This window comes from Hyaena hyaena, unplaced genomic scaffold (genome assembly GCF_003009895.1).
Source record: "Hyaena hyaena isolate Hyena2069 unplaced genomic scaffold, ASM300989v1 scaffold_10, whole genome shotgun sequence".
Taxonomy (NCBI): Eukaryota; Metazoa; Chordata; class Mammalia; order Carnivora; family Hyaenidae; genus Hyaena; species Hyaena hyaena.
The window spans coordinates 6,710,976-6,738,548 of record NW_024080642.1 but is presented as its reverse complement, the minus strand read 5'-3'; the positions used below and the strand labels follow the sequence as shown (position 1 = coordinate 6,738,548).

At 45.6% G+C, this 27,573-nt stretch overlaps 1 protein-coding gene across 1 annotated transcript in view; it reads left to right on the top strand.

Moving 5' to 3' along the window:
* The first annotated feature begins 214 nt into the window (after nucleotides 1-214).
* The window catches only part of PRPF8 (pre-mRNA processing factor 8), a 34,104-nt gene continuing 6,745 nt past the window's right edge, over nucleotides 215-27,573 (top strand). The window contains exons 1-32 of the mRNA XM_039253068.1: nucleotides 215-275; nucleotides 465-575; nucleotides 1,055-1,223; nucleotides 3,090-3,254; nucleotides 3,332-3,550; nucleotides 3,682-3,894; nucleotides 4,019-4,144; nucleotides 4,225-4,330; nucleotides 5,228-5,418; nucleotides 5,547-5,666; nucleotides 5,754-5,943; nucleotides 6,069-6,188; nucleotides 6,314-6,448; nucleotides 6,797-6,926; nucleotides 7,309-7,505; nucleotides 8,068-8,274; nucleotides 8,402-8,565; nucleotides 8,714-8,840; nucleotides 8,961-9,153; nucleotides 9,427-9,614; nucleotides 9,772-10,010; nucleotides 10,258-10,404; nucleotides 10,603-10,813; nucleotides 11,009-11,125; nucleotides 24,598-24,845; nucleotides 24,947-25,126; nucleotides 25,326-25,461; nucleotides 25,573-25,742; nucleotides 25,884-26,013; nucleotides 26,138-26,284; nucleotides 26,863-27,023; nucleotides 27,206-27,397. Of these exons, the coding sequence (XP_039108999.1) occupies nucleotides 476-575; nucleotides 1,055-1,223; nucleotides 3,090-3,254; nucleotides 3,332-3,550; nucleotides 3,682-3,894; nucleotides 4,019-4,144; nucleotides 4,225-4,330; nucleotides 5,228-5,418; nucleotides 5,547-5,666; nucleotides 5,754-5,943; nucleotides 6,069-6,188; nucleotides 6,314-6,448; nucleotides 6,797-6,926; nucleotides 7,309-7,505; nucleotides 8,068-8,274; nucleotides 8,402-8,565; nucleotides 8,714-8,840; nucleotides 8,961-9,153; nucleotides 9,427-9,614; nucleotides 9,772-10,010; nucleotides 10,258-10,404; nucleotides 10,603-10,813; nucleotides 11,009-11,125; nucleotides 24,598-24,845; nucleotides 24,947-25,126; nucleotides 25,326-25,461; nucleotides 25,573-25,742; nucleotides 25,884-26,013; nucleotides 26,138-26,284; nucleotides 26,863-27,023; nucleotides 27,206-27,397 (5,138 nt within the window). The 5' untranslated portion in view covers nucleotides 215-275; nucleotides 465-475. The remainder of the gene's footprint in view (nucleotides 276-464; nucleotides 576-1,054; nucleotides 1,224-3,089; nucleotides 3,255-3,331; nucleotides 3,551-3,681; nucleotides 3,895-4,018; nucleotides 4,145-4,224; nucleotides 4,331-5,227; nucleotides 5,419-5,546; nucleotides 5,667-5,753; nucleotides 5,944-6,068; nucleotides 6,189-6,313; nucleotides 6,449-6,796; nucleotides 6,927-7,308; nucleotides 7,506-8,067; nucleotides 8,275-8,401; nucleotides 8,566-8,713; nucleotides 8,841-8,960; nucleotides 9,154-9,426; nucleotides 9,615-9,771; nucleotides 10,011-10,257; nucleotides 10,405-10,602; nucleotides 10,814-11,008; nucleotides 11,126-24,597; nucleotides 24,846-24,946; nucleotides 25,127-25,325; nucleotides 25,462-25,572; nucleotides 25,743-25,883; nucleotides 26,014-26,137; nucleotides 26,285-26,862; nucleotides 27,024-27,205; nucleotides 27,398-27,573) is intronic.

Sequence of the window (27,573 nt, the reverse complement as noted above, 5' to 3'; positions counted from 1 at the left end):
CAAAAGCAGCCCGAAAGGGGCGGGAGGCAGGGCTTGCACCTACCCGACCCCACCCTCTTGCGTTTTACTGTTTCCGCCTATGCACCCGCCCCCTCTTGCCCTATGTGCAACTCTCATTGGTGAACTCTCTAATCTGTCTGGGCACATGGGCGCCTATTGGGTCAACTGCTGAACGAGAGTGGCGTACTTCCCGGCGTTGGGAACGCACAGCGGACGTAGGTTTGCCGCCATTTCTGCTGCGAAGAAAGCGGCTACCTGTGTAGGGGCTTTTTGGGGTTCGTGGCAGGCTTTAAGGGCTGGGCTGCGGGAGGCGGGAGGCAGTCGGGTTGAACGGCCTAAAGGTTGGGCTGGGCCAGACTGGGCATACTCTGAGCGAAGCGGGTTTGCAGGTCGGGGGTGTGGACGCGTTCCTGCTGGGCCCGGGCCCTATTGCTTGTTACAATTTTTCTCTCTGTGTCCCCCAGATCCTCCGGGAATGGCCGGAGTATTTCCTTACCGAGGGCCGGGCAACCCGGTGCCCGGCCCTCTAGCCCCGTTGCCAGACTACATGTCGGAAGAGAAGCTGCAGGAGAAAGGTGAAGAACGGGTGCGGGAGCGGCGCCTGCGGGCCCAGAGGCTTAGGGCGGGTGTGCGCGTGCGCGCAGCGGGTTTGCTGTTTTTTTTTTTTTTTTTTCCCCGTTTTGTTAAGCTGTCCGCTCTCTTATAGCCCCGTTTGTTTATTTATTTTTATCTAATAGAGTAAAGGTATCTGTTTTTGTATTGCCGGATCCAGTGGGGACACAATTGTATTTAAAAAAAAAAAAAAAGATCCTTCCCTGACGAGGGTTAAGTTGCAGGGAGGGAGGTAGACAGTAAAAAACTTAATGTGTTACAAGACTGTCAGACAGTCATAAATGTGATCAAGGAGATAAACGAAAAAATAAAGCAGAGTGAGGTAAGAGAATTGGCATCTGGATGCCCACCCCATGCTTATACATTTTGACAGGAGCTTACCCTGGGGCATGAGGTGGGGATGATTAAGTGTGTAGATCTTTAAACTGAGGTGTCTTTGTAGCCCGAAAATGGCAGCAGTTACAGGCCAAGCGATACGCAGAAAAGCGGAAGTTTGGATTTGTGGATGCTCAAAAGGAAGACATGCCCCCAGAACATGTTCGGAAGATCATTCGAGACCATGGAGACATGACCAACAGGAAGTTCCGCCATGACAAAAGGGTCTACTTGGGGTAATGAACCTCTTGGAATTGTTTTGTTTGCAGTTTGGCCCCTCTCCCTTGTTCTGTCCCATGGGTTGTAGCCCTGGATGGATTTCGGGACAGGAACTCTCTATGACAGCCCATCTTGGTGGTTATAGGCAAAGGGAGAAAACTAGGATTCTGTGATCATTTTCAAATCTTCCAGTCATTCATTCTCTGATTGCTCTAATTTTTTTTTTTTTGATCTGCCTCTAATTAGTCCTGTTAATTGGTCCAGCTATGTTAAGATTTCCCTGTCTTTGAATGGGGTGAAACCTAGAACAGGACACTGCATTCTTATTGCTGGTAACTTCTCAGTGACTATAGAATTCTGAGGTTCAGGATATTTTAACTCCTGAAGCCTCTATACTCTTGTTTTCCTGTGCTCCCAAGCTGAGTGAATACAGATATAAGTGCCTTAGCAAACCTCTTTTCCATTTGGACACAAAAATGTTAGCCACTTAATGGTCTAAGGCAGCCATTAAAAAAAGATAACCATGGGGCGCCTGGGTGGCTTAGTCGGTTAAGCGTCCGACTTTCGCTTAGGTCATGATCTCGCGGTTCGTGGGTTCGAGCCCCGCGTCGGGCTCTGTGCTTACTGCCAGCTCAGAGCCTGGAGCCTGTTTCAATCTGTGACTCCCTCTCTCTCTGACCCTCCCCTGCTCACGCTGTGTGTGTCTCTCTCTCTCTCTCCTAGAAATAAATAAAAAACATTAAAAAAAAAAAGATAACCATATATATTTTGTTTATTTATAAAAAGTATTTTTTTTTAATGTTTTATTTATTCCTGAGAAAGACAGTGTGAGCAGAGGAGGGTCAGAGAGAGAGGGAGACACAGAATCTGAAATAGGCTCCAGGCTCTGAGCGAGCTGTCAGCACAGAGCCCGACGCGGGGCTCAAACCCATGAACTGTGAGATCACGACCTGAGCCGAAGTCGGACGCGTAACCGACTGAGCCACCCAGGTGCCCCTATAAAAAGTATTTCCTGAGAACTGTGCTAGATACTAGGGAGAGGGTAGTGAATAGGAAGTAATGGCCTTTCTGTATCTTTATAGTTTTGTGGCATGACAGATATGAGACAGATGGTTACAATGAGGTGTGACAGATATTTTATTATTTTTTAAGGTGAACAATTTTATTTAATATTGGTTTATTTTATTTTATTTTTTTTTAACTATTTTTATTTATTTCTAGGATAGAGAGAGACAGCGTGAACAGGGGAGGGTCAGAGAGAGAGGGAGACACAGACTCTGAAACAGGCTCCAGGCTCTGAGCTGGCAGTCAGCACAGAGCCCGACGCGGGGCTCGAACCCACAAACCGCGAGATCATGACCTAAGCAAAAGTCGGACGCTTAACCGATTAAGCCACCCAGGTGCCCCTCTCTTATTTTTTTAATTTGGGAGAGATGGACTGCAAGTGGAGGAAAAGGGCAGAAAGAGAGAATCTCAGCGCAGAGCCTGACGTAGGGCTCAAATCCCATGACCCGAGGATCATGACCTGAGCTGAAATCAAGAGTTGGACGCTTAACTGACTGATCCCCCCAAGGCACCTTTTACTATTATTACTTGTGGGAAGATACAGAGCGTGTAGAATGTGGGAGGGCCCAAAAGCTACCTCAAGAGGAAAAGAAGCCCAGTATTGTGGGACTGTGAAGTTTAAGAGGAAGAGTGCACAACTGGAGAGGAGGAAGTAGGGCTCCTGGTCGCAGAGGGCCTGTGCGCTCAGTTTGAGAGTTTGGACTGTAAGACAGGCTTTTCTGTGGAATGCAGTACTGTGATACCATGTGTCTTCTCTGCATGGCACAGGTAGCAGAACACCTTGTCGCTTATAATCGTCTTTCTCCTTAACGTTGCAGGGCCCTAAAGTATATGCCTCATGCAGTACTCAAACTCCTGGAGAACATGCCTATGCCTTGGGAGCAGATTCGAGATGTGCCTGTGCTGTACCACATTACTGGAGCCATTTCTTTTGTCAATGAGATTCCCTGGGTCATTGAGCCCGTCTACATCTCCCAGTGGGGGTGAGAAGGGCTGGAATATGGGGATGGGGGTTGGGGGCAGTGAGCAGAAACTATAGTATGACATTGTTGGCTTCTAGGTCAATGTGGATTATGATGCGCCGTGAAAAAAGAGACAGGAGGCATTTCAAGAGGATGCGCTTCCCCCCTTTCGATGATGAAGAGCCACCTTTGGATTATGCTGACAACATCCTAGATGTTGAACCACTGGAGGCCATTCAGCTAGAGCTGGACCCTGAGGAGGATGCCCCTGTGTTGGATTGGTTCTATGACCACCAACCATTGAGGGACAGCCGGAAGTGAGTAATGCTTACAGTTGTTACTGCTCCTGTGAGAGTTTTGGAAATTGAGGTGTTCTGGAAGAGCAATAGGTAGAGTGGCTTGGCTAGTTGGTATAACTAACTGACAAAGGCCTGTCTTTTCTTCCTAGGTATGTGAATGGCTCCACTTACCAGCGTTGGCAGTTCACACTGCCCATGATGTCCACTCTCTACCGTCTGGCCAATCAGCTCCTGACAGACTTGGTAGATGACAACTATTTCTATCTGTTTGATTTGAAGGCCTTCTTTACCTCCAAGGCACTCAATATGGCCATTCCTGGAGGTCCCAAATTTGAACCTCTTGTTCGAGACATCAACCTCCAGTAAGTTGAAGAATAGGGGTTTTATGCACCTTTGGTTGAATAAAATCTAATCTAGATCCTTGAGATACCATTGTAGTTTCCAAATTCCCCAGCTGGTCAGCTCATCCTTGCTTTTGCATCCTAGGGATGAAGACTGGAACGAATTCAATGATATTAACAAGATCATTATCCGGCAGCCTATCCGTACTGAATACAAGATTGCTTTTCCTTACCTGTACAACAACCTTCCACACCACGTCCACCTCACCTGGTGAGAGCTAGAATACATGTTGGGGAAAAGAGAAGGCTGGAGAGGTAGAGAAACCTGAGCTGACTCTTCTTCCGTTTTAGGTACCACACTCCCAATGTTGTGTTCATCAAAACTGAGGACCCTGATCTGCCAGCTTTCTACTTTGATCCTTTGATCAACCCAATTTCTCATAGGCACTCCGTGAAGGTGAGAAGGGACATTGACCTTAGTTTTTCTAAGAGAAATTTCCTAACTGTGGCTGAAGTGTTACTAGATGAAAATTCAGCTAGAGGGAGACATGTTTGTCATCCTGTTTAGTGTTCCCCTTGAGCTTTAAGCTAATTTGACACTTTGGCACTTGGCTCAACCCAAGTTATTGGTGTAATCTGTGTTCCTGTGATTGGGACTTTATATAGCCTATTTTGGTCTGTTTGCATTATGGTTTTTTAAAAATACTTTTATTAAGATATAGTTCGCATACCATGTAGCTCACCTATTTAAAGTGTACAGTTCAGTGGTTTTTAGTGTATTCTGAGTAGTTCAGCCGTCTCTACAGGCAATTTTAGGATATTTTCATCATCCCAGAAATTCCTGTAGCATTGGTAGTCACTCTTTCTGTTGAACCTCTCTTGCCTAGGCAACTACTAATCTTTCTGTAGATATGTCTATTCTGGAGATTTTATATAAATCAAGTCTTACAGTATGTGATCTTCTGTGATTGGCCTTTTATACTTGGAACAATGTTTCTGATGTTTACCAATGTTCCATAGTGTTCTTAACAGACCTCCGTCCCCTAGCCCAGCTTTTGGAGCCTGGGTAGGAGGTGATTGCATTGTGTGCTTCTTAAGGTACTGGGGCTCCTTGGGAGGCCCTTGGTGATGAGCCAGTTGGGGCGTGAGGAGTGATGCTTGCTTTCCTGGTTGGCCCTGGCTTGTTCTCTGCTCCCCTGGCCCCCTTTGCCCTGGCTCTTTAGGGCTTTTCTTGTCTGGCAGCCTAGTTTCCATGGCAGATGTAGCCACTGTGCTTGGCCCCAGAGAATTTCCCTTCATCCCAGTTCTCTGCCAAGTTCACTGGGAGCTGAACCCTAGGGGGTTCTCCTTTCAGAGCCAGGAACCGTTGCCTGATGATGATGAGGAGTTTGAGCTCCCAGAGTTTGTGGAGCCCTTCCTGAAGGACACACCCCTCTACACAGACAATACAGCCAATGGCATTGCCCTCCTCTGGGCCCCACGGCCCTTCAACCTACGCTCTGGTCGCACCCGCCGGGCCCTGGACATCCCCCTTGTCAAGAACTGGTAAGACTTCTGTCTGGGGGGTGATAATGAATGTATTGGAGAAAACACTATGCCTGGGTGGGATTGCAGCCTTTACCGGAGAGACTGGAGAGAGAGATGGGCTAGCTCTGCTTGGTTTGTTTTCCCAGGTATCGAGAGCATTGTCCTGCTGGGCAGCCTGTGAAAGTGAGAGTCTCCTACCAGAAACTGCTTAAGTACTATGTGCTGAATGCCCTGAAGCACCGGCCCCCTAAAGCCCAAAAGAAGAGGTAAGATGCCTGAGGGTCATTGCTCTGACTTGTTCCAAACTCAGTCTGGAGCTAACTGTCACTCTGTCTCTTTTATTCCCACTCCAGGTACCTGTTCCGTTCCTTCAAAGCCACCAAATTCTTTCAGTCCACAAAGCTGGACTGGGTGGAGGTGGGGCTACAGGTTTGCCGCCAGGGCTACAACATGCTCAACCTTCTCATTCACCGTAAAAACCTCAACTATCTGCACCTGGATTACAACTTCAATCTTAAGCCTGTTAAGACCCTCACCACCAAGGTGTCTGCATTTCTCCTCTGGGTTTAAGGGGTGTTACTGGTTTTGCTCTGTCCCCTGGGGAAGGAGTACATCTAGTTGGGACCATTGCTAATTAATGTTTTTAAAATTTTTGGTATCTTCTCCAGGAAAGAAAGAAATCTCGTTTTGGGAATGCTTTCCATCTCTGTCGAGAAGTTCTGCGTTTAACTAAGCTGGTGGTCGACAGTCATGTGCAGTACCGATTAGGCAATGTCGATGCCTTCCAGGTGAGGCTAGGGAGCCTTGATCCCTGCTCCCTCCACACACCCCTGGGGGGAGGGGGAAGCTGAGTGAAGGCTGGTCTCATGGAACCTGCTCTAGCTTAAAGTCTGATGGGCTAATTGTATTGCAGCTGGCAGATGGGTTGCAGTATATCTTTGCCCATGTGGGGCAGCTGACGGGCATGTACCGCTACAAGTACAAGCTGATGCGGCAGATTCGCATGTGCAAGGACCTGAAGCATCTCATCTATTACCGCTTCAACACGGTGGGAGCCCGCCCTCATGCACTTCCTTTCTCCCAATTCATTTTAATTTTTCTGTCTAGTCAGGGCTTTTACAGGGACTGTTTGGGGGCACTGAATATGTCCTTACTTGGCCTCACTGTATGTATTTTAACATTTCCCCCAAAAGCCCACCTTTAAGTCGGGAATCTCAGTTACTGGTTTTTGCCTTAGAATTTCTCACTCCATTTTAGATGTCGAGGTCCAGGAGTTTTGCCTTTTGTCCTTTTATTGTCTTAGATATGTTCTTCTTGCCCCTACTTGTGCCCAATTTCCAATTGCTCTCTAAAAGAATTGCTAACTTACATTCTTGATTTCTGTTCGGGGCCACAGGGCCCTGTAGGGAAGGGCCCTGGCTGTGGCTTCTGGGCTGCTGGCTGGAGGGTCTGGCTGTTCTTCATGCGTGGCATCACCCCTTTGCTGGAGCGGTGGCTGGGCAACCTCCTGGCCCGACAGTTTGAAGGTGAGTGGTTTTCTCTGTGTCCAATATTCTTTTTTTTCTTAATCACTTCAAGGGTAGATCATATGGTCCCATTCTGCCCCCTGTCCTTGTTGGAGACTGAGAATCTCTTCCTGCTGGATTGCCTCTAAGTCCCATTCTTCAGTGATTCTGACTTAGCACTGTGTTCCTTGGGCTTCTCTCCGGGGCCTTGAGGTTGTCTTGGATTTGCAGGATGGAAATTCCTCAGACGCGTAGTTGTGACTATCTGAGGGAGCTTGTCTTTTTTGCATGTGCTGGGCGTATGGACACTGTTGATTCAGTGTGGCTGTGGTTAATGAGGGGGCGTGATGGTAGAGACTCACTGAGAGCAATGAATCTTGCCTTTAATCAATTTTCACTTTAGGCCGACACTCTAAGGGGGTGGCAAAGACTGTAACAAAGCAGCGAGTGGAGTCACATTTTGACCTTGAGCTTCGGGCAGCTGTGATGCATGACATTCTGGACATGATGCCTGAGGGAATTAAACAGAACAAGGCCCGGACGATCCTGCAGCACCTCAGTGAAGCCTGGCGCTGCTGGAAGGCCAACATTCCCTGGAAGGTGGGTTGTCACCCCGACTCCAAGGAGACATGGACATCATCTTCCTAGGGTTAGGGTTACCGCTCCCGGGCCACCTGGTAAGCTCAATCGATTGAGTGTCTGACTCTTGATTTCAGCTCAGGTCATGATCCAGGGTTATGGGATGGAGCCCTGCATTGGGCTTCTCTCTTTCTCTCCCCATCTCCCCCTCCCTCCCTGTCTCCCTGTCTGTCCCCTATCCCTTTCCCCCACCTCTCTCTCTCTCTCGCTCTTAAAAAAAAAAAAAAAAAGGTTAGGGGCAGTGGGTGGGGCACCTGAGTTCAGTTGGTTGAGTGTTTGACATCAGCTCAGGTCATGATCTCACAGTTCGTGGGTTTAAGCCCTGCGTCGGGCTCTGTGCAGACAGCTCAGAGCCTGGAGCCTGTTCAGCTTCTGTGTCTTCCTTTCTCTCTGCCCTTCCCCCACTTGTATTCTTTCTGTCTGAGAAATAACTGTTTAAAAAAAAAAGATCATTTTCAGACTCCCTTTGCGGGCTATGTGACTCTTGTCTGTCACTTTCTCACTGTGCCTTTTGTACTTTCAGGTACCTGGGCTGCCAACACCCATAGAGAATATGATCCTTCGTTATGTGAAGGCCAAGGCTGATTGGTGGACTAACACTGCCCACTACAACCGAGAACGGATTCGCCGTGGAGCCACTGTGGACAAGACTGTTTGTAAAAAGAACCTGGGCCGCCTCACTCGGCTCTACCTGAAGGCAGAACAGGAGCGGCAGCACAACTACCTGAAGGTTGGGCGGCTTAGGCTGGGCTGGGTGTGGGGAGTAGGCAGGAGAATACACTGCAGAATTGGGATTATGCCTTGTCCTGTAGGGATGAGGCTACAGCGCGGGGCTGATTATCACGTCTGCTCTGCAGGATGGGCCATACATCACAGCAGAGGAGGCGGTGGCTGTGTACACCACCACTGTGCACTGGCTGGAAAGCCGGAGGTTCTCACCCATCCCATTCCCCCCACTCTCCTACAAGCATGACACCAAGTTGCTCATCTTGGCCTTGGAGCGGCTCAAAGAGGCTTACAGGTGAGGGGTAGAGGGTGGATTTTTTTGGGAAGGTGAGAGCGGGAAGGAAGGCATTGTTGTCACCGTCTGAAGAAGGTTCAGCTTCACTGGTTTCTGGTTTTGGTTTCCTGTTTGGTTTTTCCTTTCATCTTTCCTGTTTCCTTATCAGTGTGAAGTCTCGGTTAAACCAGTCTCAGAGGGAAGAGCTAGGTCTGATCGAGCAAGCCTATGATAACCCGCATGAGGCATTATCGCGCATCAAACGTCACCTCCTCACTCAGAGAGCCTTTAAAGAAGTAAGATCCCCCCCCACCTCCCGGTTTTCCATTGGCATGCTATTCGTTCACGGCCCCAAGAATAGTGGGTTGCTGTGAGCAATCAGTGGGTCCGTGTAAGTCAGCTTCCCTTTTCTGCAGGTGGGCATTGAGTTCATGGATCTCTATAGCCACCTGGTGCCGGTATATGATGTGGAGCCACTGGAGAAGATCACAGACGCCTACCTGGACCAGTACCTGTGGTATGAAGCTGACAAGCGCCGCCTGTTCCCACCGTGGATCAAGCCCGCTGACACAGAACCACCCCCTCTGCTTGTTTATAAGTGGTGCCAAGGTAAAGGTTTTCTGAGTTTGCATTTGGGAATTGAGGTGGATTGGGTTGATTTGAGGTGGCTTTGAGTTCTACATCAAAGTTTTCATCCAGGCAGTGTAGTTGACTCTTACGTAGTGCCAAGGAAATAGCGTTGATGTGAAACTGAGCAACGCTGGCACTCCTGGCAGTCCACACCCATGAGTTGAGGGCGGTGTGACGAGGTTATGGGCCGTGGTAGCTACTGCAGGGCACGAATTTCTAACCTGCTGGACGCCTGTCTTGACTACTCCTCAGGCATCAATAACCTGCAGGACGTGTGGGAGACAAGTGAGGGTGAGTGCAACGTCATGCTGGAATCACGCTTCGAGAAGATGTATGAAAAGATCGACTTGACCCTTCTTAACAGGCTGCTGCGACTCATCGTAGACCACAATATAGCTGACTACATGACAGCCAAGAACAACGTTGTCATCAACTATAAGGTATGTCTTAGGGGCAGGGTAGCAAGGAATTGGGGAAGGGGTGTGTATGGCCCCCTGAGTTAGGATTTGCTGAAACAAAAGAGAATAAGCCCCAGAGAGGCTTGGGACATGGCCTAGGGTTAAGAATCGCTAAGTATCTGTGAATCTTTCTTTCTAGGACATGAACCATACAAATTCTTACGGGATCATCAGGGGCCTACAGTTTGCCTCGTTCATCGTGCAGTACTATGGCCTGGTGATGGATTTGCTTGTGTTGGGATTGCACCGGGCCAGTGAGATGGCTGGGCCCCCTCAGATGCCAAATGACTTTCTCAGTTTCCAGGACATAGCCACTGAGGCTGCCCACCCCATCCGTCTCTTCTGCAGATACATTGATCGCATACATATTTTCTTCAGGTGAGGACTTGCCTGGATTCTTCCCTTTGCAGGGCATCAGGACGTGTGCCCGGCCTCTGGGACGCAGCTGTTGTTCCTTAGTCAAGGAACTAAGGTTGTTGCTGCTGGGTCGGGGCTCTAAAATAGAATGAAGTCCTGTGAGTAGGGTGGCCTTTGGAGGTGGGCTCTACCTACAGAGCTGTAGGTCTGTAGGTCTCATGAGGTCCCCGTTTATTTGGGTCTCAGCCATGCGTCTTGCCTGGTGTAGGTTCACAGCAGATGAGGCTCGGGACCTGATCCAACGTTACCTGACGGAGCATCCCGACCCTAACAACGAAAATATCGTTGGCTATAATAACAAGAAGTGCTGGCCCCGAGATGCCCGCATGCGCCTCATGAAGCATGATGTCAACTTGTGAGTTTAACTTGGGGGCTGTGGAAGCTGGAACTGGACATTGGTCTGAGGGACCCAGAGAACAGTTAGAGGGAGTTTACTACGTTGTGTCCTGGGTGGGAGGAGTGTCTTCTGTTAGAATGTTGTCAGTCTGGCCTTCTGAGGGAAATTCCTTCAAGCTCTAGAAGACTGACGTGACCATATGTTCCCTGTGATCAGGGGTCGGGCAGTGTTCTGGGACATCAAGAACCGTCTGCCACGGTCAGTGACTACAGTTCAGTGGGAGAACAGCTTCGTGTCTGTGTACAGTAAGGACAACCCCAACCTGCTGTTCAACATGTGTGGCTTTGAGTGCCGCATCCTGCCTAAATGCCGCACCAGCTATGAGGAGTTCACTCACAAGGATGGGGTCTGGAACCTACAGAATGAGGTACAGTCTGGAAAAGGGGCTAGAACTCGCATTTCCACCCCCGCACCTCCAGGGTACAGAGGGTGAGGAACATCACACCTTTCATTCTCAGTTGAGCCTTTTTGGGTGGGTGGGGCTTTGTTGGGGAGGTGTCAGAGTTGGTCCTTGCTTACATGGCAGCATCAGAGACCAATTAACCTCAACCTTGTGGTTTAGGTTACTAAGGAGCGGACAGCTCAGTGTTTCCTGCGAGTGGATGATGAGTCAATGCAGCGTTTCCACAACCGTGTGCGTCAAATTCTGATGGCCTCTGGCTCCACCACCTTCACCAAGGTATATAAGTCGGTCACCCCCAGTCTCACTCACGTCCTCTGTCCATCTTCTATCCTTTTGAAGTCTTCCCTTGGTTTGCTCTCCTATTTTCCCAGCTTGGCTCAGTGTGCCAGTTTTCATGCTTTATGATATAGCAGTTTAAGAGTGTCAAATTAACTCGGTTCCGTTCTGAGAATACCCTGTAGGGATTGTCAGTGTGATGACTCCGAGTTAAGGTAAGGGTAGAAGTGGGATTCTTTAATTTGAACAAAACTTGACGTTTTTGCATTTTCCTAGGGGGCTTATTATCTATTCACATAGTTCATCTTTTAGCCAGTAACAGTGTACATGTTAAAAAGCAAGTATGGGGATGCCTGGGTGGGTCAGTCAGTTAAGTGTCCAGCTGCAGCTCAGGTCATGATCTCACGGTTCATGAGTTCAAGCCCCGTGTCAGGCTCTGTGCTGACAGCTCACAGCCTGGAGCCAGCTTCAGATTCTGTGTCTCCATCTCTTGGCCCCTCCCATGCTCACGTTCTGCCTGTCTCTCTCTGTCTCTCTCTCAAAAGTAAATAAATGTTAAAAAAAAAATTTTTTTTAAAGCAAGTATAACTAGCATTTATCTTCCCCTTCGTTTGCTTCCAAACACCCACCTGAAGGCAGCTGGATTTAAGAAAAAAATAATCCGGGGATTTAACAGTGTATACTTAGGTTTCCGCAAAGTTTAACAAGTCGCCTTGCTCTTCCTGCTGTCATTCCATGACGCCATAATGGTACACATGATGTCTTGGCTGATGCTCTAAAAAGCATGAGCAATGCCAAAGAGAGAAATTTCAGGTTCTTATTGGTTGTGCTCTAGACAATGCTTTTGTTTAGGATATGTTTCCCTATCGTAGTTTTTTTTTTTTTTTTTTTTAATGTTTTATTTAAGTAATCTCTGCACCCAACGTGGGGTTCAAACTCATGATCCTGAGATCAAGAGGCGCATGCACTTCTGGCTGAGCCAGCCGTGGGCCCCTTAGTGTTTCTTAAAATTTCTCATACTTTTTGAGTATAGTACAAGGGGAAAGTTTATCTTTTTAGGTTGGTTTATGCTCTCCAGTGGTCAGGTAACAAGAATTATGAAACTCATTCATTCATTCCATTGGTGTTTGTTGATAACTACTGTACTCAAGGCTCTGTGCACACCCTACATGTACCTTTGAGCTCACCTACCTGTTGGATAGACAGATCCATAGACGAGAAGACTGTAATGGGGTGTAGTGTTTATTTTTTTAATTTTTTATGTATTATTGGGACAGAAACAGCATGAGTGGGGGAAGGGCAGAGAGAGAGGGAGACATAGAATCAAAGCAGGCTCCAGGCTCTGAGCTGTCAGCACAGAGCCCGATGTGGGGCTTGAACTCATGAACTGTGAGGTCGTGACCTGAGCTGAAGTTGGACGCTTAACCAACTGAGCCACCCAGGCGCCCCAAGGGATGTAGTGTTTATAAGGCTATGGTGTTATTTGGGAATCTGTGATAACACTCAAGTTAATGACTCTAGCCCAGTCTGGGAGAGGGAGAGGAAAGGCTTCCCAAAAGAAGTAACGTGATGAGGTAGATGGGGGAGGGCATTCCTTCAGCCTTAGGTATGGAGAGGTAATTAGCATGATATGTGTGGAGCTGGGCAGATTTCAGGGTTCGTTGGAGTACTGTTATGGAGTAGGAGATGAGGGCTGGGTAGACAGTCAAGAGCCAGATCATGGGGGGCATTGCATGCCTTGTTAACAATCCTGTGAGGGGGGCCACCTGGGTGCTTCATTCAGTTAAGCATCTGACTTCGGCTCAGGTCATGATTTCACAGTTCCTGGGTTCAAGCCCCGCATCGGGCTCTTTGCTGACAACTAGCTCAGAGCCTGGAGCCTGTTTCAGATTCTGTGTCTTCCTCTCTCTCCGACCCTCCCCTGCTCATGCTGTCTTTTATCTCTCAGAAATAAGTAAAAAACATGTAAAAAAAAAAACTTGAGAAATAAATAAAACATTAAAAAACTTTTAAAGAGGGGCGCCTGGGTGGCTTAGTTGGTTAAGCGTCCAACTTTCGCTTAGGTCATGATCTCACGGTTCGTGGGTTCGAGCCCCGCGTCGGGCTCTGTGCTGACTGCCAGCTCAGAGCCTGGAGCCTGTTTCAGAATCTGTGACTCCCTCTCTCTCTGACCCTCCCCTGCTCACACTGTCTCTCTCTCTCTCTCCTAGAAATAAAATAAAACATTTAAAAAAAAAAAAAAAACTTTTAAAGAATCCTTTGAGGGTCTTTTTTTTTTTTATGTTTGTTTATTTTGAAAGAGCGAGCACTTGACACCCATGCAAGTGGGGGAGGGGCACAGAGAGTCCCAAGTGGTTCCGTGCTGTGGGGCTACAGATCAGAGCCTGATGTGGGGCTCGACCTCTTGAACTGTGAGATCATGACCTGAACCAAAATCAAGAATCAAATGCTTAACCACCTGAGCCATTCAGGCATCCAAAGAGTCCTGTGAGGTTCTTAAGTGTGCGAGTGACTTTTCTAGCTTTCTTTGTTAGGGCCTTCACTCTTGTACCTATGGGGAAGGTGGGTTGAGAGGAATGGGTGGAAGATCAAGTTTGTGGATTTCTGCTGAAGTCCTGATGATAGAGATGAGAGCAGTAGAAGACAGGAGCAGATCTGGTACGTTGTTAGCAGGTAAAATCAGCAGAGCCTCATTTTGGTGGAATACCAGAGGGAAAGGAAAATGACACTCAGTTTTTGGCCTGGCTGACTAGGTGGGTATTGGCACTACCAACTGGAAGAGTACAGGAGGAAGAGCAGGTTTAGGAGGGAAGGTAATTGGATTTCGTTCAGGATGTAAAAAGTTTGAGGTTCCTAAGAACATCCATATGGAGCTGTTTGGCAGGCACTTCATATATCCTGTGTTTTCCATTCCAAGAGAAGCGTGTGTGTGTGTTTGTGTGTGAGAGAGAGAGATATATACACACACACAAAAACAGACACGTGTGTATGTATTTTCCTTAGTGGAAAATTAGGTAACTTTGAGGCTCCTGTATGATGTACAGGTGGAGGTGTTTTACAGTCTGAAGCTTAAAGAAGATCTCTGGGTTGAAGATGGAGGTTTAGGAGCCTCTCAGCATGAAGTAGGTGGTTTAAAGCTCAGGAGCGTGCAAGATTTGCCAGGGTGAGGAGTGAGGAGAGCAGAGGGATGGGTTTGGAGCCATAGGACATACTGAGCAGCAGCGTGGCCAGACTGGGAGAGCACCGGGTCATGGGAGTCAAGGATGTCAGGATTTGGGGCGGGCATGTAACAGTGTCAGTTGCCTAAGAGTGTTTCAGTTAGATAAAGCCTGAAAAGTACCTATTGGATTTGGTAGTCAGGACGTCATTGGTGACCTTAGCAAGAGCTGTTTCAGAAATAGTGGGGATAGAAGCCAGATTGCAGTGGGTGAAGCTTTATGGGAAGTGAGGGAGTGGAGACAGCAAGGACTGTCAAATTGCCAGACCTGGAGGAAGAGGAAGAAGGACATGTGATGCCCCCTAGAGGGAGATCTAGGCCAAGGCAGTATTTTTAAATGGGACTGACTGATGTTCCATTAGGAAGGAGCCAGGAGCAGTTCAGGGTACGGGAGATCAGTGTAGTAAGTGATGGAGCAGTGTTCCGAGAGTTGAGTGGGGGCAGAGTAAAGGGCAAGCAGAGGGAATTCTCCTTTGAACCTAAAAGAAAAGAGATCTGGATATTTGTGAATGCAAGTTTGAGTGGGAAGTTATAACAAATACTGAATTTTTCAGCTTTGCCTGGGTTGGTCACAGTGATGAGGATATGACACAATTTTTGAAGAAACTGTGTGCTCCAGGTGGGTTTCAAGACAACAGAAGACAACTATGAGTTCTTCCCAGAAGCACTCAGCTACTCAGTGACATAGATTGACAAAGTGGATATATTCTAGTGGTAATTTGGGATTGAGGTTTTGTTATAGGACTGTTGTGGAGTGGTAAGGATGCAGGAGAATCGAGAGTCCTGGCCCCTATTAGGATCCTAGAGTGTGGGTGTGGGGGAGTGAGTAGGAAGAGACTAGAAGAGGCCAGTGGTCTTGAGTGTAGGGATCAAGGGAGTAGATGTGTGAGAGGGGAGAGCCTGAGTAATGTTACAGATTAGGGAGGTGATTGACCATAGTGGTTACAAGTCAGATTGGAGTTCAGATCACAGCTCTATCACATAACTAGTTGAGATCTTGGATAAGTCACCCACTTTGTGCTTCAGTTCTCTCTATAGAATGGGGATATCAGTGATGGGGGCCTGGCTGACTCAGTTGGTAGAGCATGGGACTCTTGGTCTTGCGGTTGTGAGTTTGAGTCCCATGTTGGGTGTAGAGATAAATAAATACACTTTAAAAATGGGGGGGCGCCTGGGTGGCTTAGTCAGTTAAGTGTCCGACTTTCGCTTAGGTCATGATCTCGCGGTTCGTGGGTTCGAGCCCTGCGTCGGGCTCTGTGCTGACTGCCAGCTCAGAGCCTGGAGCCTGTTTCAGTCTGTGACTCCCTCTCTCTCTGACCCTCCCCTGCTCACGCTGTCTCTGTCTCTCTCTCCTAGAAATAAATAAAACATTAAAAAAAAAAAATTTAAAAAAAAAAAAAAAAAAGGAAAATGCACTTTCCGTGAAAATCGAGAAAACACATCAGTCGAACCTCAGGCAGTATGAGAAATGCGCTGCCGTCTCCTTCTCGTCCGGGAGAAAGATTTGCTCCGTGCCATGNCTGACTGCCAGCTCAGAGCCTGGAGCCTGTTTCAGTCTGTGACTCCCTCTCTCTCTGACCCTCCTCTGCTCACGCTGTCTCTCTCTCTCTCTCCTAGAAGTAAAAAAAAAACAACTAAAAATGGGAGGCAGGGGTGCCTGGGTGGCTCATTCAGTTATTCGTCCGGTTTTAGCCCAGGTCATGATCTCACGGTTTGTAAGTTCACGCCCCGCATCGGGCTCTCTGCTGTCAGCACAGAGCCCACTTTGGTGCCTCTATCCCTCTCCTTCTCTGCCCCTTCTCCGCTCATGCGCACTCTCTCTTTCTCTCAAAACTAAATTAAAAAATTTTAAATGGGAAGCAGACCATAAGAGACTCTAAAACTGAGGGTTCTGGAGGGGTGTTGGGTGGGGAGATGTGCTACATGGAGGATGGACACTAGGTGTTTTGTGTACGTGATGAATCACTAAATTGTCCTGAAATCATTATTATACTGTGTATTAATTAACTTGGATTTAAAGAGGATTTCAAAAAAAAATAAAACAACGGGAATACTGACGTATTTATTACCTGTCTCTGAGGGCTTATTGTGAGAATGAAATAAGGTAGTAAGTGCAGTTATTTAGTAAATTGCGGACTTAATGTTTGCTGTCATTAAGTAGAGGGATCCGGGGTTGTGATCAGGTAGTAGAATGTTTTCTGAGGTGTGGTAACGTAAAGCGGTTCTTGTAACACAATATCTTGGTTTTCTAAGGTTGATAATAGGAGGGAAATCCCAGTAGGGTGAGAGGTGGCGGAACCTTGTGGCCCTGTTCTTGTCCTCTAAAACTGGACCCTTTCAGTCATTGCCACCACTGCCACTTTCGGTGCTCGCTCTTATCATCCTTTCGGGTGTGTGCAGCACACTAGCCCAAGCGTGTAGGCGGAGACCCTTCTCTTCAGTCCCGGTGGGAGCTAGAAAATACGACTGGAACGTTGAAGCAGGGTTTTGGTAAGGGCCAGGTGTAACCAGGAAAACAGATGGGCATAGATAGTCTGACTTAAAAGGTGCAGCCTACTTAGCTTCAGGTTCCAAAGGGCCTTATGGCTGGCTTCCCAACATGGCCGCCTCTGCTTCCTCCTCGAGGCATCCCTATCAGCATGTCCTGATGACTTGAAGTCTAAGGCCTGAGGGAAAGGCCTCAAGAGAACATCTTTGCCTGGCAGGAGATGTATTTCTCTGTTCTTTTTTGAGTTTTGTTTTGACTCCTATTTTACATTATTTTCAGACTTTTAAAAACAATTTTAGTTTTGGAGAACCTGGGTGGCTCAGTCAGTTGAGCGTCCAACTTCAGCTCAGGTCATGATCTCACGGTTTGTGGGTTCAAGCCCCCCATCGGGCTCTGTGCTGACAGCTCAGAGCCTGGAGCCTGTTCCGAATTCTGTGTCTCCCTCTCTCTCTGCCTCTCCCCTGCTCGCTCGCTTGCTCTCTGTCTCAGAAATAAATAAAACATTAAAAACAAAAACAAAAAAACAATTTTAGTTTTATTTTGAAATTGAAAGGAAGGGACAGAGATTTTTCACTCTACCTGTCCCTGTACATGCATAGCTGCCCCTATTAACGTCACTCACCAGAGTGGTACATTTTCTACCAAAGATGAACCTACACCAACACATCATAATCATCCAAAGGCCATAGTATACCTTTAGTTCAACCTTGGTGGTATATGTTCTGTGGGTTTGGACAGATGTAGGATGACCTATATCCATTATTATAATATACAGAGTATTTTCATTGCCCTGAAAGTACTAACAAAACCTCGAAAATATCTAGAATTCTGTTGTCCTAACAGAATTTTGATTTTTCCACATTCCCTTCCAAGTGGGTCATGAGGTGTGTTGGGCAAGTTGTAGAAGTTGAATTTGCTTCTTTTATGAAGACTTAAAGGCATAATGTGTGTTAGCTCTTACCATGGTATCTAGCACATGTAGTCACTCTGGCATTTTCTTGCCTGCTTCCCTGAATCCCCAGCAACTCCTGCTATTCTTTTTTGTTTTGAAGGGTTGTTTTTTTTTTTTTTTTAATGTTTTGTTTATTGATTTTGTGAAAGAAAGAGCAGGGGTGGGGGGCAGAGAGAGAGGGAGAGAGAATCCCATGGTCACAGCACAGAGTGTGACATGGGACTCAAACTCAAACTGAGATCATGACTTGAGCTGAAATCAGGAGTTGGACGCTTAACTGACTGAGCCAGCCAGGGCACCTGCTAATGTGAAGGAATGTGGAATACTCCTACTCCTGGTGTTTGTGAAGGAATGCAGTACTTCTTGGGAGTTCAGACTTCCTCCCCCCAGGAATAAAGCACTGGTAGCTGTGGTGTAGAACTGGTGTGTTCTGTGATAGAAACTGTGCAGCTGGCAGTGCCTAGAACCAGCTGCAATCCGAGAGCTGACTAAGCCTCACAGTTGTCCTGCTGAGGTCTATTTGCCTTTATTCCCAGATCTAGCCCAGTCTGGCCCCTGGCCTGCCTTTCTGTATGGTGGCCGTTGTCGTGGTTGCTTTATCTTGAGTACAACCTAGATGCTCAGTTTAACTTTTGTGATTTGATTCAGGCTGTTACCTAACTCTGAAGTCCCTTTTATGTTGCCTTGTGATTTGATTCAGGCTGTTACCTAACTCTGAAGTCCCTTTTATGTTGCCTATCTGAAGACAGCTATTTGCTCAAGGCTAATTTCTCTGGTAACTCTAGCCAGTGTGATCTCGCACTTCAGTAATTGTCGAGAAAACATTTTCCTTACCTTAAAATCTTGATTATATCATTTGGTATTTTGTAGTTTGCCTTTTTTTTTTTTTTTTTTTTTTTTAAATATTAAAGAACTAGCTTTGGTTTCATTGATTTTTATTTTTCTCTGTTCTACTTCATGGTTTTCAAAATGTATCTTTTCTTTTGCTTACATTGGGTTTAATTTGCTCTAAAAATTTCTGGTTTAAGGTAAAAGGTTAGATCAGTTTGGGATCTTTTTAAATACAAGCATTCACAGCTGTAAATTTCCCTCTTAGCACTGCTTCAGCTGCATCCCTCAAATTTTGATAAGTTGGATTTTTGTTTTCATTCGGTTAAAAATATTTTCTAATTTTCCTTGAGAGTTTTTATTTCACCCATATGTTATTTAGAAGTATGCTGTTTAGGGGCGTCTGGGTGGCTCAGTCAGTTAAGCATCTGTCTTGAGCCAGGTCATGATCTTGTGGTTCGTGGTTTGAGCCCTGCGTGTGCATGGGGCTCTGTGCTGACAGCTCAGAGCCTGGAGCCTGCTTTGGATTCTGTGTCTCCCCCTCTCTCTGCCCCTCTCCTGCTTGTGCTGTTTCTCTCTCTCTCTCAAAAATAGGGGCGCCTGGGTGGCTCAGATGGTTAGGCGTCTGACTTCAGCTCAGGTCACGATCTCACGGTTCGTGGGTTCGAGCCCCGTGTCGGGCTCTTTGCTGACAGCTCAGAGCCTGGAGCCTGCTTCGGATTCTGTGTCTCCCTCTCTCTCTCTCAGAAATAAATAAAACATTTAAAAAATTTTAAAGAAAAACAAAAGGCTCAAGAAGAACTTTAAATAAACATTAAAAAAAAATTTAATGGAAGTATCTGTTTAATTTTAAAATATTTGAGAGTTTTCTAGGTATTTTTGTTATTAGTTGCCAGTGCAATTATATTATAGTCAGAACACATACTTTGTATGATCTTTGTTTTTCCAGATGTCTTTTTTTGTTTGTTTTTGTTTTTCCAGATGTCTTAATACTTGTTTTATGGTCTACATACATGGTCTGTCTAGGTGACTGTCTTATGTGTACTTGAAAAGAATCTGTATTCTGGTTTTGGGTAGAGTGTTTTTGTTTTAATTTTTTATTATTTTTTTGATTTTTTTTTTTTTTTTTTTTTTGAGAGAGAGAGAGACAGAGTGTGAGCAGGGGAGGGACAGGGAGAGAGGGAGACACAGAATCCAAAGCAGGCTCCAGCTCTGAGCTGTCAGCATAGAGCCCAACGTGGGGCTCAGACTCAAAAGAGTGAGAGATCATGACCTGAGCCAAAGTCAGACACTCAAACGACTGAGCCACCCAGTGTTTATAAATGTCAATTAGGTCCAGTAGATTGAATGATGGTGCTGTTCAGGTCTTTGTAAATTCTTAATGACTTTTTTTGTCTACTGTCAATTGCTGAAAGAAGAGTTTTGGAAATTTTGAACTAAAATTGTGGATTTATTTATTTCCTTTTTCAGGTCCATTTTTGTTGTTGTTGGGATTTTTGTTTTTGCAAGGGGTTGTTCAGAGAGATAGTTAACTTTATTAGAGACATCCAAACTTTTAGCATAAAGCCACATGACATTTTTCAAGGAAATTATATATTTTTTGGAGTATGAAGAATTTCTGAAGTTCAGAAATCTGGAACTCTTAAAATATTTAGTCAAAACAAAAATACATAACAGGTTGTAATTTTATAAAAAGGCAATGATCAGGACATCTTGTTGAACACAGCTGAAAGTTTGGCAAAATGTGGGGCGCCTGGGTGGCTCAGTCGGTTAAGCGTCTGACTTCGGCTCAGGTCATGATCTCAGTTTGTGGGTTCGAGCCCTGCGTCAGGCTCTTTGCTGACAGCCAGCTCAGAGCCTGGAGCCTGTTTCTGATTCTGTGTCTCCGTCTCTCTCTGACCCTCCCCTGCTCACGTTGTCTCTCTCTGTCTCTCTCAGAAATAAAACATTTAAAAAAAAAAAAAAAAAGTTGGGCAAAATGTAATTGCAGCTGTAAAACCAACAAGGAATTCATCTAAGATATTAGGCTTAGGGGAGCCATTTCATTGATATCAAAATGCAAACTGACAAACTTTTTGTCCAAGGAAAAGTGAACCTGAATACAAGTGATGACCAGGGGATTGTGCCAGATGGAGTGCTGTCATGTACCTGAAGAGACAGCTGGAATTAGAAATGGGCCTTACAGATGCACACAGAGATACATAGATACTGTGTCTTATAGTAGTGCTACGCAAGCTTTGTTTTGTGTTTGCATGGGTATCTCTTTTCATCTTTTTACTTTTAACTTCTAGTTAAGTTGAATAGAACTATCGGTATAGTTAGGTTTAAATCTGCCATCATGAGGGGCGCCTTGGTGGCTCAGTCGGTTAAGCATCCTGCTTCGGGGCTCGGGCCATCATCTCATGGCCTGTGAGTTTGAGCCCCTCATTGGGCTCAATGCTGACAGCCTGGAGCCTGGTTCGGATTCTGTGTCTCTCTGCCCCTCCCCTGCTCACACTCTGTCTCTCAAATACAAACATTTAAAAAAACAATAAATCTTCCATCATGTATCTTTAGTTCTTACTCTGCTTTTTTCTTTTCCTGCTTTCTTTGTTTTGTTTTTTTGTTTTGTTTTGTTTTTTAAGATTTTATATTTTTAAGTAATCTTCAATGTGGGGCTTGAACTCCTAACCCCAAGCTCAAGAGTGGCATCCTTCATGCTCTACCAGGTTAGCCAGCCAGGTGCCCTGAGTGGGCTTGTTTGTTTTATTTCCCTCTTTGCTTGGTAACTACAAAGAGTTACCAAGCAGGGCTCTTTTTTTAAAGATTTATTTTGAAGGACTCTACACCCAACATGGATCCCAAACTGAGAATCCCGAAACCAAGGCTTGCATGCTCTACTGACTGAGCGAGCCAGGCGCCCCTGTGGTTGCTTCTTTTTCTTTTTACTGGTTGCTCTGTACATCACTGACTTACACGGTCCACTGTGACCATTGGTCTTCTACTAAGATCGCTTTACATATAGTACAAGAACCGCCCCCCAGCGTTATATTTCCATTTTCCCTTTCGTTCTTTGTAGTATTTTTGTCATATGTTTTAACTTTACCTGTATTAAAAATACATCACTTTGTTACGAATTTTGTTCTAAACAGTAGTTATTATTTTATAGAAACTACATAGTGAGTAAAAATATCTTTTGCTTTACTCATACTTTTTCTGTTTTTCTCGGTTATTTGATAAAAGTCCACATTTCCATCTGGGTTGTTTTCATGCTGCTTTCGAGAATTTCCTTAAGCGTTTCTTGTAGTAGTGTTCTACTGGTAGTGAATGCATTCTGCTTTTGTCTGTCTGGAAAAGTGTTTATTTTGCCTTGATTTCTAGTAATATAAATCATTGTTTTCTTTTGTAAATTTACAGTGTCATTCTACCAGTGAATTTTTTTGTTTCAGATATTGTAATTTTTATCTCTGGAAAGTTCCATCCAGATGTTTAATATTTGCCATCATTATGTTCATACTTTGTATACTCACGTGTAATTAAAAGATTTTTTAAATAGCTGTTTTAAGGCCCTTGGTTACTGACTTCATCACCTGTGTTACTACTAGGTCTATTTCTGTTTGATTTTTCTTCTGATTATGGATAATTCATTCATTTTTTGCATTAATGATCATTTTTTATTACATGCTAGAAATTTTGAATTTTACTTGTTGATAGGTTTTGTTATGTTTTGTTAAAGAGTACTGAGTTGTGTTCTGGTGTGCAGTTCAGTAACTTGTGGATTAGTTTGATCTTTTTAAGGCTTGCTTTTAAGCGTGGTTATGGCATCTCTATGGCATCCTTTGTTTTGGGGCTAATGAACCTCTGCTGCTAGGTTGATAACCTTCTGGGGACTCTACCCAATTCCCATGTATTATAGGTTCTCTCTGCTGTGGCTGGTGGGAACACAAACTGCTGCCAACCTTAGATGACTTGTGGGACTTGCTCAGCTTTCTGATCTCTGGGGTTCTTCTTGGAGTTTTACTCCAGTTACAGATTGGTACTCATTCAAAATCATGGGGAATCCCTTCACGGATCTCCAGAAATCTGTTTTGGAGACCTTGCTTCTTGTAGCTGTCTTGGCCTCTTGAACTCTAATCCCAATCTCTTCAATTCACCCAGACTATTGGGCCCTCTTTCTGTTACCCCTCTGTGTGTATGCTACAGCTTGGAAACTCAGTAAGCAGTAAGTTGGGGGCAGTTGTAAGTTTACATCATTTTCCTTTTGGTCAAGGGTCATGGTCTGTGTTGCTGGTTTGTGAATTGTCTGAAGATACTTTTTTATATATTTTGTTTAGTTTTCTAGCTGTTTATAGTTGGAAGACTATTTCTGTGGCCCTATTAGTTTTTATTTCCTCTATAATTTTTAGTAATTTTTCTCATCCCTTTTTCTCCCCCACCTACCCCAGGATTACTTACTGTATTTGCTTCTAAGTGTTTATGTTGCCTTAGTTGATATTTTTTTATTGAGATGAAATCACACTTTTAAAAAAATGTACAATTCTGGGGCACCTGGTGGCTCAGTTGGTTAAGCATCCGACTCTTGACTTCATCTCAGGTCATGATCTCACAGTTCATGAGTTAGAGCCCCACATTAGGCTCTGTGTGCTCACAGCATGAAGCCTGCTTTGGGTCCTCTGTCTTCCTCATTCTGGCCTTCTCTTGCTCACTCTCAAAAATAAATGTTAAAAAAAAATTAATAAAAAGAAAAAATTAAAGAAAAAAGATGTGCAGTTCCATGGTTTTCAGTATATATTGTGCAACCATCCCCACTGTCTAATTCTAGAATGTTTTCATCACCCCAGAAAGAAACCCTGTATCTGTTAGCAGTCATTCATTTTCCATCGTTCCCTCCCATTCAGCTCCTGGCAACTGTGAATCTACTTTCAGTCTATATGGATTTGTCTGCTTTGGATATTTCATATAAACTGAATTGTACAATACATGACCTTTTTTGGTCTGATTTCTTTCATCTAACATGTTTTCAAGATTCATCTACTTGGTAGCACATATCAGTACTTGAAGAATCCTTTTCACTGGTGAATAATATTCTATTATATGGATGTACCCAATTTTGTTTTTCTTTGTCAGTTGGTAGACATTTGCGTTTTTTCCACTTTTTTTTTTAATGTTTTATGTATTTCTGAGAAAGAGAGTGTGAGCAGGAGAAGGTCAGAGAGAGGGAAATACAGAATCTGAAATAGGCTCTAGGCTCTGAGCTGGCTGTCAGCACAGAGCCCGATGTGGGGCTTGAACCCACGAACCGTGAATCATGACCTGAGCCGAAGTCGGACACTTAACCAACTGAGCCACTCACGTGCCCCTCCACTTTTTGGCTATTATGAATAATGGTGCTGTGAGCATTTGTGTACAGATTTTTGTGCAGATGTATGTTTTCGTTTCTCTTGGTTTTATACTTAAGAGTAGAATTGCTGGATCATGTGGTAATTCTGTTTAACTTTTTAAACTACCAGGTTGTTTTTCAAGGTGATTGCATCATTACACATTCCTACCAGCAATAGTAGAGTGTTCTGTTTTCTTTTCTTTTCTTTTCTTTTTTTTTAAAAATGAGAGAGGCAGAGCATGAGTGGGGGAAGGGCAGAGAGAGGAGGAGACACAGAATCTGAATCAGGTTCCAGGCTCTGAGCTGTCAGCACAGAGCCCTACACAGGGGGCTCGAACCCATGAACTGTGAGAACATGACCTGAGCTGAAGTTGGACACTCAACCGACTGAACAACTCAGGTACCCCCAGGAGTGTTTCATTTTCTTCACATTCTTGCTAACACTTTTCACTGTTTTGTAGCCATTCCTGTGGGTGTTACATAGCGTCTCATAGTGGTTTTGACTTACGTATACTTCCTTAATGACACTGAGTCCAGATCTTCCTTGAGAACTAGGAAGAATACTTGAACTGGGTCAAGTAGTCCCCATGGCTCACCTGTAATTTCCTTTTCCCCCACTATTTTCAAGATTGTGAATAAGTGGAACACTGCTCTTATTGGCCTTATGACGTACTTTCGGGAGGCTGTTGTGAACACCCAGGAGCTCTTGGACTTGTTGGTGAAGTGTGAGAACAAGATCCAGACACGTATCAAGATTGGCCTCAACTCCAAGATGCCGAGTCGTTTCCCGCCTGTTGTGTTCTACACCCCTAAGGAGTTGGGTGGACTCGGCATGCTCTCCATGGGCCATGTGCTCATCCCCCAGTCTGACCTCCGGTAGGACTTGCTTGAAAATCTTGCTAGATCCTGAGGGAAGGGGACGTTTCTTTACTTTTAGGCTTTGTTTTTTCTCTAACCTTGGTTGTGCCCTCAAACAGGTGGTCCAAGCAGACAGATGTAGGTATCACACACTTTCGTTCAGGAATGAGCCATGAGGAAGACCAGCTGATTCCCAACCTGTACCGCTACATACAACCTTGGGAGAGCGAGTTCATTGATTCTCAGCGGGTCTGGGCTGAGTATGCACTGAAGAGACAAGAGGCTATTGCTCAGAACAGGTACACATCCAGGAAGGCATGGCCGTCCTGCTGGGGGTATGCAGCCTTGCATGGAGGTCAGGAGCAGAGCATGCTATACTTTTATGAAGACCAGGGAAGTAGGTTCTACATCTGACCTGTTTGTCCTTGGCCAGGGAGGAATGCTGAATAAGCTCTTTGTGTGAGCACATGTTTGAATTCAGTATTTTTTCTTTGACAGACGATTGACCTTAGAAGATCTAGAGGATTCATGGGATCGTGGCATTCCTCGAATCAACACCCTTTTCCAGAAGGACCGGCACACATTGGCTTATGATAAAGGCTGGCGTGTTCGAACTGACTTTAAGCAGTACCAGGTACATGGAGGGGATAATAGAGTTTCCCTGCACTAGAAGAGCCCACCACTGTGCCAGGAACCTGGGGCAGTAGACACCTGGAAGCTTGATGGTGCTTGCCTTGCCATCTAGGTTTTGAAGCAGAACCCTTTCTGGTGGACACATCAGCGTCATGACGGGAAACTCTGGAACCTGAACAACTACCGTACAGACATGATCCAGGCCCTGGGTGGTGTGGAAGGCATTCTGGAACACACACTCTTCAAGGGCACGTACTTCCCTACCTGGGAGGGGCTTTTTTGGTGAGGATTCTCTTCTCCCCTTACGGTGACCTGTCCTAACTCTGAGCTCATCCTTTTGTGCCTTGTGTTCTGTGGTGTCCACCAGAGAGCAGCGCTCTGGGAGATGTCAGGGTATCACTTTGCCTGGTCTCTTTTCCCCAGGGAGAAGGCCAGTGGTTTTGAGGAGTCTATGAAGTGGAAGAAGCTAACCAATGCTCAGCGATCAGGGTTGAACCAGATTCCCAATCGTAGATTCACCCTCTGGTGGTCTCCAACCATCAACCGAGCCAATGTGAGTGCGATTGCTAGACCTGGAAGATGGGAAGCTAAAAACACGTGTTTCTGCCTCCTTCATTATGTCCTGAGAACAAGTGTCTTGCTGTCTGGTGTCACTTACACTTTCTTTGTCCCATCAGGTATATGTAGGCTTTCAGGTGCAGCTGGACCTAACCGGTATCTTCATGCATGGCAAGATCCCCACGCTGAAGATCTCTCTCATCCAGATCTTCCGAGCCCACTTGTGGCAGAAGATTCACGAGAGCATCGTGATGGACTTGTGTCAGGTGGGTCAGGAACAAGGGCACGGGGCGCCACCAGAAGTCAGGTCCGCTTGGGCTCAGGCAGTTAAACATCTGACTCTTGGGGCGCCTGGGTGGCTCAGTCGGTTAAGCATCCGACTTCAGCTCAGGTCATGATCTCATGGTTTGTGGATTTGAGCCCCACATCGGGCTCTGTGCTGACAGCTCAGAGCCTGGAGCCTGTTTGGGACTCTGTATCTCCCTCTCTCTGACCCTCCCCTGTTCATGCTAGCTCGTGCGCGCGCGCTCTCTCTCTCTCTCAGAAATAAATAAAACCTAAAAAAAAATAAAATAAAATAAAACAACAACAAAAAAAACATCTGATTCTAGGTCACACCTCAGGTCATGAGTTAATGGTTCAAGCCCCACCTTGGGCTCTGTGCTGGGTGTGAAGCCTACTTTAAAAAAAGGTCAGCTTACTCTTGGCATGGGAAGTCCACCCTAGAAGCACTGAGGAGGAGACTTGCATTGTGGTGCCAGGTGCCACATTATCTGAACTCCTATAAGCCTCATTCTAAGTGGGCTCCCATGAACAGTCATAACCTTTCCACCTTTGCCTTTAGGTGTTTGATCAGGAACTGGATGCTCTAGAAATTGAAACAGTACAGAAGGAGACCATTCACCCACGAAAGTCCTATAAGATGAATTCTTCCTGTGCAGATATCCTGCTATTTGCTTCCTATAAGTGGAATGTCTCCCGGCCTTCATTGCTGGCGGACTCCAAGTAAGTGCTTTATAACCCAAGAAGGTTGGTTTTACTGTTCTACATGTGCTACTTTGGGAACTGTCCTTTCCTTTTGGAGATTTACATGTAGTGATTGAGGGTTAATGTGATTCTGGGACCTTGGTTGTGTTGGTGGCTTCCTAAAGCCTGAATTCCTAACCAGAATCTCTCTCTACCCTCAGGGATGTGATGGACAGTACCACCACTCAGAAGTATTGGATTGATATCCAGTTGCGCTGGGGGGACTATGATTCCCATGACATTGAACGCTATGCACGGGCCAAGTTCCTGGACTATACCACAGACAACATGAGTATCTACCCTTCGCCCACTGGTGTGCTCATTGCCATTGACCTGGCCTATAACCTGCATAGGTAAATTGGTGTTCAGAAGCACGTATGTATGTCAACCCCATACTTCAATTTTAATATTTTTAATTTATGTAAACTCTGGTTAATCTGGAGCTCAAACTCACAACTCTGAGATCAAGAGTCACATGCTCTACTGACTGCACCAACCAGGCACCCAGTCAGCCCCATACTTTAATGTA